The sequence below is a fragment of the Salmo salar genome, chromosome ssa05 (genome assembly GCF_905237065.1).
Source record: "Salmo salar chromosome ssa05, Ssal_v3.1, whole genome shotgun sequence".
Taxonomy (NCBI): domain Eukaryota; kingdom Metazoa; phylum Chordata; class Actinopteri; order Salmoniformes; family Salmonidae; genus Salmo; species Salmo salar.
In genome coordinates, this window is record NC_059446.1 from 70,852,128 (window position 1) to 70,859,464 (window position 7,337).

Here is a 7,337-nt window from a genome sequence, read left to right on the forward strand (position 1 = left end):
CTAATATATGGGACTCTCAATCAAAGGCAGATAGACAACACCTGCCTTCAACTGAGAGTCCCAACCCCAATTAACCAAACATAGACATACACTCACTAGACTCCACATAGAACTACCTAGACATAAACCAAAACCCGAAAATACTAAACCAAACACCCTTTTAACAAACACACCACCCCGAACCACATAAAACAAATACCCTCTGCCACGCCCTGACCAAACTACAAAACAATTAACTTTATATACTGGCCAGGATGTGACAATAATTTTGTTTCTTTTCGACCATTTTAGTTGAAACCATTAGAGTAAGGTACCTAATTGTTTGCCAGAAATGATTTGATATTGAGATAAAAAGGACTGTATTGGACCATTAACCTGTATCTAAATAAAGTATACTATTTCCATTATATACCAAATATCGCATTTTAGGATTCTATCAAGTATCTTCTTGATATTCAACACCTCTACTCTTTGATCATTATATCAATATTTAGTAGATGCAATAAGAAACAGAATGGTTAATTTCATCTAGTTCCATGTTTGGCTTTATTGAGTTAATTTAATTGTTGAAGCCTCCATTGATCACTCCGATACACCATGGCCAATAGGAAGCAGAATGAATCATCAATGGGATAGGCTATTGTCTCAATGGTAAATGGTACAGATAAAGACCTAAAGAGGAAGTCTCTACAAAGCTATTGTTTGTTATTTTCCACTCATCAACGTGACCTCCAATAACCTCTTAGAATGGAAATTCCCAGAGGGCATTGTAATGTGTGTACACAGCTATATCATAAAGGTAGTTTCTGTTCTGTATCACTGAGTGGGGGGCCGGGCCTTGTCTTCAGAGGGGACAATCAGAGGGGTGTAGGAATATAAAAGGAGTAGGGACATGGTCTGGTCAACACTACAAGTACTTCCATTAGACAGAGCCATCCTTCACCATGGACTTTACACTTTTCACAGCAGCCATTGTGTTTCTAACATCAGGTATGCCTATTGCTACAATTAACATGCAGAACATAATTAGTTTTGAAGGGTGTTATTCAAATAGGTTACCTGCTGAAGCTATTTAACTAGCTATAGTTATACTGGACTAAGAAAAAGAAAATGTTTTTGTGTATTTCACAAGCAAGGTTTTTACATAAGTCTATTTACATTAAAAAAATATATATATATATATATATATATATATATATATATATATTTCAATGTATTGTTTTTCTTTTCATGTATTGTTACGTCTTATGTGTACATTACAACATTTCCTTCCTCCTCCCTCTGTCTCGTCCAGGTCTGTGTGTAGGTCAGAGTGTGTTACCGCCAGGACCATTGACTGGAGCCATAGGAGGGAGAGTGAAGTTCACCACAACCCTCAGTCCACCAGCCAAACCTTTTGTCTCAGTGAGCTGGACCTTCAACAGGGTCAACATCATCACCTCCACTACGGTCAACATAACTAATGCTGACCACAAAGACCGGATCAGTCTGGACAGAACCACTGGCTCTCTAGAGCTGTGGAACCTGGGCCTGAGGGACCAAGGGGAGTACAGAGTCAGCATCATACCAGACGGGGCTCTGGAGCTACAAGGAGCTACCACTCTGGATGTCTATGGTGGGCCACAGTTCTATTCTTGGCAGTCGCATCATCGTATCTTAGACTCACCAAGGCATTTTTTTCAGCTATGAATATGAAAATTGTATACATTAAGACAGATTGTTCAAATGTACTGTACCTGTCTCACTCTCTCCATACTGTTAACCTCTTTACAGTGTTGCTATCTGCTGCCACCATCACTAGCCCCACAGCCACCCTGATAGCTGGCATAAGCTCCACCACCCTGACCTGTGAGGCTGCTGGCAACATCAGCTCCATACAGTGGATCAAAGATGGCCTCCCTCTGTGTCCCAGCAACAATATCACCTTCTCTGTAGACAACAGGACAGTCCATCTCAGTCCTGTTCAGCATATTGACAACGGAGAATATGACTGTTTAGTCAGCAACCCTGTCAGCAACCAGACAGCATCCCACAACCTGACTGTCAACTGTGAGTACTGCTTACTAGATCCTAATTCCAGGAGTGATTGTGATTGTGCTTGGCATCTTTATGTCAATTACCAACTCACTGGATGTTGCCGTTGAAAAAAACAAAACAATGTCTTGCCTTTGCTTTTCAATAGTGTATAGACCCACGGAATAAGTATTTAGTTTATTTAGCATTGATCATTATTTTATTTGACCATGTTGCAGTTGGACCTCAGAACATATCAATAGATGGACCATTAGCAGCATCAACAGGATACAGGGTAAGTCTGAGCTGTTCGGCTGACTCTATCCCTCCTGCTACATTCACCTGGATGTTCAACAGGACAGAGACGGGTGTTAACAACACCCTGTACATCATAGAGAGGATGGAGGCGCTACACATTGGGAACTACACCTGCACTGCCACCAATAACATCACCGGACTGAAAGACTCTGTGGTCCACAAGCTGAGAGGTTAGTTACAGCTCGATGTTGCAGTTAGGAATCATGAAAAAATGAAGTGTATCCAAGATTAAGTACATAACACATATAAGTTAACAAAATAAGTGTATTGTGTAAAGTAAAACAGCTAGAACTTTGTGACTTGGCATTGTACCTTTTACTTTGTATCCATATTCTGAGCCTGGATAATAAGTTGCAAACCTGATATTTCAGTCACTCTAATTTGTGTAAATACAAAGGGTTTATTCGTGCCTTACACTCCTCTGGAATTTCATTGGAATTGCTGGATAAGGTTTATCCCTGAGATCACTGCACTGACCTGATGTAGCTTCATACCAGAGCAGGTGATATGACTTGTTCCCCTCTACAGCCTCCTCTGCTGCCCCCATTTGGTCATTTGCTTTGATGGTGACCAGTGTCCTGGCGGTGGGACTGCTGCAACTGTAGATGTCTGAAAGGAGAGAGAGGGACAAGAAGGGGCTGGTGAAGGGTGAGGATGAATGTGATGTATGCTGTCATAAACATGATGAGTATGTTTAAATGGTTTAATGTTTAAATTTAATTTTTTATTATGATAAGTCTTACATTTATGCAATTGAATAGAGAATGTTATGATATTATTCTGTAATAATATTTCATGAATTTATTGATAAGGAAAACAATTCTATAATAATAGCATATTTGTTGTTGTTGGTATAATAATGGCCATGATTTTGTGTTGGTTACTCTGTGTAAAACATGTTTTGTTGTAAATATTTCTGTAGATTTGTCAACCCCGGAGCCTCTTTGCTGATGAAGGACAATCTTGATTTGGAATCTTCTGGGCAAGAGGATGTTGTATAGAATCAAACCTGTCGTTAGTTTTAATATGTAGAGATGTACTTTAGCCTGTCAAACTGCAATATTATCTGGGCTTTATATCACATTTTATGATTATATATATATATATATATATATATATATATATATATATATATATTATAAATCAAAGCAATCCATGGTACATGTCATGAAAGATTCCTGTACACAGAGCAAAAACATAAATGCAACATGTTAAGTGTTGGTCCCATGTTTCATGAACTGAAATAAAACATCCCAGCAATTTTCCAGATGCACAAAAAGCTTATTTCTCTACATTTTTGCACATGTTTGTTTACATCCCTGTTAGTGAGCATTTCTCGGCATATCAAGAAGCTGATTAAACAGCACGACCATTACAAATCAAATCAAACTTTATTTGTCACATGCGCCAAATACAACACGTAACACTTACCTTGAAATTATTACTTACAAGCCCTTAATCAACAAAGCAGTTAAAGAAAGAGTTAAGAAAATATTTACTAAATAAACTAAAGTAGAAAATGAAAAGTAACTGTAATGTGATGCGTACTGGCGGCAGAGAAGTCAGGCGCAGGAGAGCAAAACGGATTTACAACGGTTGTGTTTAATAAACATAAACCACCGTCAACAGAACAATACAATAAACGGGTCAAACAAAATCTGGTAAATACCAGCATACCGTGCACAAGCACTACAACAAACAATTACGGACCAGGACATGGGGGGGAACAGAGGGTTAAATACACAACATGTAATTGATGGAATTGGAACCAGGTGTGATGGAAGGCAAGACAAAACCAATGGAAAATGAAAAGTGGATCGGCGATGGCTAGAAGGTCGGTGACGTCGACCACCGAACGCCGCCCGAACAAGGAGAGGGACCAACTTCGGCGGAAGTCGTGACAGTAACACAAGTAAATAACAATAACGAGGCTATATAAAGGGGGTACCGGTACCAAGTCAATGTGTGGGGATACAGGTTAGTCGAGGTAATTTGAACAAGTAGGTATGCATAGGTATGCATATGCATAGATAATAAACAGTGAGTAGCAGCAGTGTAAAAAAAAAAGGGGGGGGGGGGTCAATGTAAATAGTCCAGGTGGCCATTTGATTAATTGTTCAGCAGTCTTATGGCTTGGGGGTAGAACCTGTTATGGAGCCTTTTGGTCCTAGACTTGGCGCTCTGGGTGCATGGATGCAGCTTGTGCTGGGGACAATAAAAGGCCACTCTAATGTGCAGTTTTTTCACACAACACAATGCCATTTGTAATTGTAGTTATTATGGATCACCATTAGCTGCTGCTGCTACTGGGGTCCGACAAAATTAAAGCAGTTATAAACCATTTAAAATATTACATGTGTCACGTCCTGACCAGCAGAGGGAGTTGTTGTTTAGTAGTTTGGTCAGGACGTGGCAGAGGGATGTTTGTTTTGTATGGTGGGGGTTTTGTGTGTGTTGTAGAGGGGTGTTTGATTTATGTGTTCGGGGTTATGTTCTAGTTTTTGTAATTCTATGTGGTCTCTAGTCTTTTGTATTTCTATGTCTGGTTTATTGGGGTTGGACTCTCATTTGGAGGCAGGTGTTTTCTAGTTGCCTCTGATTGAGAGTCCTATATATGGGTATGTGTTTGGTTAAGTGTTTGTGGGAGATTGTTGCTTGTTTTGCCTGTGTGAGCATGACAAGACTGTTTTATTGTTTGTGCATTCTTCATTTTGTTGTTTTGGTGTTCTCTTTATTTAAAATAAATATCAAGATGAGCATCCACATTCCTGCTGCGTTTTGGTCCTCCATTCCCGACGACAACCGTTACAACATGACATTGCATTTCATAACACTTTTCACGACACATTGTGTTCCCTCAGGCCACTACTCTACTATCACATATCTACAATACAAAAACCCATGTGTGCATGTTTATAGTGCGTATGTTATCATGTGTGTGTATGCATGTGTCTGTGCCTATGTTTCTGTTACTTCACAGTCCCAGCTGTTCCATAAGGTGTATTTTTACCTGCTTTTTAAATCTGATTCTACTGCTTGCGTCAGTTACCTGATGTGGAATAGAGTTCCATGTAGTCATGGCTCTATGTAGTACTGTGTGCCTCTCATAGTCTGTTCTGGACTTGGGAACTGTAAAGAGACCTCTGGTGGCATGTCTTGTGGGGTATGCATGGGTGTCTGAGCTGGGTGCTAGTATTTTAAACAGACAGCTCAGTACCTTCAGCATATCAACATCTCTTACAAAGACAAATAATGATGAAGTCAATCTCTCTTCCACTTTTGAGCCATGAGAGATTGACATGCATGTAATTAATGATAGCTCGCCATGTACTTTTAAAGGGCCAGCCGTGCTGCCCTGTTCTGAGCCAACTGCAATTATCCCAAGTCCCTCTTTGTGGCAGCTGACCACACGACTGAACACTAGTCCAGGTGCAACAAAACCAGGGCCTGTAGGACCTGCCTTGTTGATAGTGTTGTTAAGGTGTAGAACTTGATGGGTGAAGTCCAGAGCCAACTGAAGATATGCAGTTGAGATCAGCTGTGTCAGGGAGAGAGAGAGAGAGAGAGATTGAGCCCGAGTGTCACGTCCTGACCAGTAAAAGGGGTTATTTGTTATTGTAGTTTGGTCAGGGCGTGGCAGGGGGTGTTTTTCTGTGTGTTTTGGGGTTTTGGGCATTCTATGTCCTTTTTTCTATGTGTTTGTATTTCTTTGTTTTGGCCTGTTATGGCTCTCAATCAGGGACAGCTGTACATCGTTGTCGCTAATTGGGAGCCATACATAGGTAGCCTGTTTTCCTTTGGGTTTTGTGGGTGGTTAATTTCTGTTTAGTGGTTTGTAGACCTGACAGAACTGTTTGGCTGTCGTTTTCGCTTTGTATATTGTGTTCTCAGAATGTATATTAAATGATTAGCACTCACCATGCTGCGCCTTGGTCCTCTTCTTCCAAAGACAGCCGTTACGGAGCCACCCACCTTCAACGGACCAAGCAGCGTGGTATGGAGGAGCAGAGGGTTCAGGACTCCTGGACTTGGGCAGACATACTGGATGGAAAGGGACCCTGGAGACAGGCTGGAGAATATCGCTGCCTGCTGGAGGAGATAGAGGCAGCGAAGGCAGAACAGCGTTTCTGGGAGGATCGGCTGGCACGGCAAGAGGAGGAGAGACAGCCCCAAGATTTTCTTTTGGGGGGGGCACGCGGGATGGTCGGCGGTACCGAGGATGGAACCAGAGCCAGTCGGGGTGAAGTTGGAGGTGAGCGAAGCAGAGACAGTGAAGGAGTTGATGGGGAGATTGGAGGAGAGGCCTCCTGCATGTCTCCCCAGCCTGGTGAGGCCTGCGCTCAGAGCCAGGCCTCCTGCATGTCTCCCCAGCCTGGTGAGTCCTGTGTCTGCGCCCAGAGCCAGGTCTCCTGCAAGTCTCCCCAGCCTGGTGTGTCCGGCGCAGCCAGAGCCGCCCGCCTGTCCGGCGCAGCCAGAGCCGCCCGCCTGTCCGGCGCAGCCAGAGCCGCCCGCCAGTCCGGCGCAGCCAGAGTCGCCCACCTGTCCGGCGGCGAGGAACCCCGCTCTAGAGGTGCCACCTAAGTGGGGTGAGCCAGTGGTGGAGCGGGGTCTGCGTCCTGCTCCTGAGCCACCTCCGTAGGGGGGAGGATTGGGAAGGGGGGGTGTAGCACAAGAACCGTCATTGACGGTGGCCACCCTCCCTTCACTCCCTTTAGTTTGGGGTTATTGTTTTGTGAGTATTTGTATTTGTTTCAGGTGCATTCGGGGTCTGCACCTTTTGGGGGGGGGGGTACTGTCACGTCCTGACCAGTAAAAGGGGTTATTTGTTATTGTAGTTTGGTCAGGGCATGGCAGGGTTTTTTTTCTGTGTGTTTTGTTTTTTGGGGGGTTTTGGGCATTCTTTTTTCTATGTGTTTGTATTTCTTTGTTTTGGCCTGGTATGGCTCTCAATCAGGGACAGCTGTACATTGTTGTCGCTGATTGGGAGCTATACTTAGGTAGCCTGT

The 7,337-nt window shown here is 43.0% G+C and overlaps 1 protein-coding gene across 1 annotated transcript; it reads left to right on the forward strand.

Annotated features, from left to right (window-relative positions):
• Nucleotides 1-851: 851 nt before the first annotated feature.
• LOC106605569 (carcinoembryonic antigen-related cell adhesion molecule 1) lies at nt 852-3,444 on the forward strand. Its single transcript, XM_014201359.2, has 6 exons — nt 852-990; nt 1,295-1,615; nt 1,774-2,049; nt 2,253-2,501; nt 2,860-2,979; nt 3,254-3,444. Exons 1-5 carry the CDS (start codon nt 945-947, stop codon nt 2,934-2,936), a joined length of 969 nt encoding a protein of 322 aa, XP_014056834.1. The 5' UTR covers nt 852-944; the 3' UTR covers nt 2,937-2,979; nt 3,254-3,444.
• The last annotated feature ends 3,893 nt before the right edge of the window (nt 3,445-7,337 follow it).

Excerpts from the sequence above, each read along its gene's own strand:
- LOC106605569 (XM_014201359.2), top strand. The coding sequence starts at position 945 with ATGGACTTTACACTTTTCACAGCAGCCATTGTGTTTCTAACATCAG. Across the intron at positions 991-1,294 it reads CATTGTGTTTCTAACATCAG|GTCTGTGTGTAGGTCAGAGT; the intron begins GTATGCCTATTG and ends TGTCTCGTCCAG. Across the intron at positions 2,050-2,252 it reads CCACAACCTGACTGTCAACT|TTGGACCTCAGAACATATCA; the intron begins GTGAGTACTGCT and ends ACCATGTTGCAG.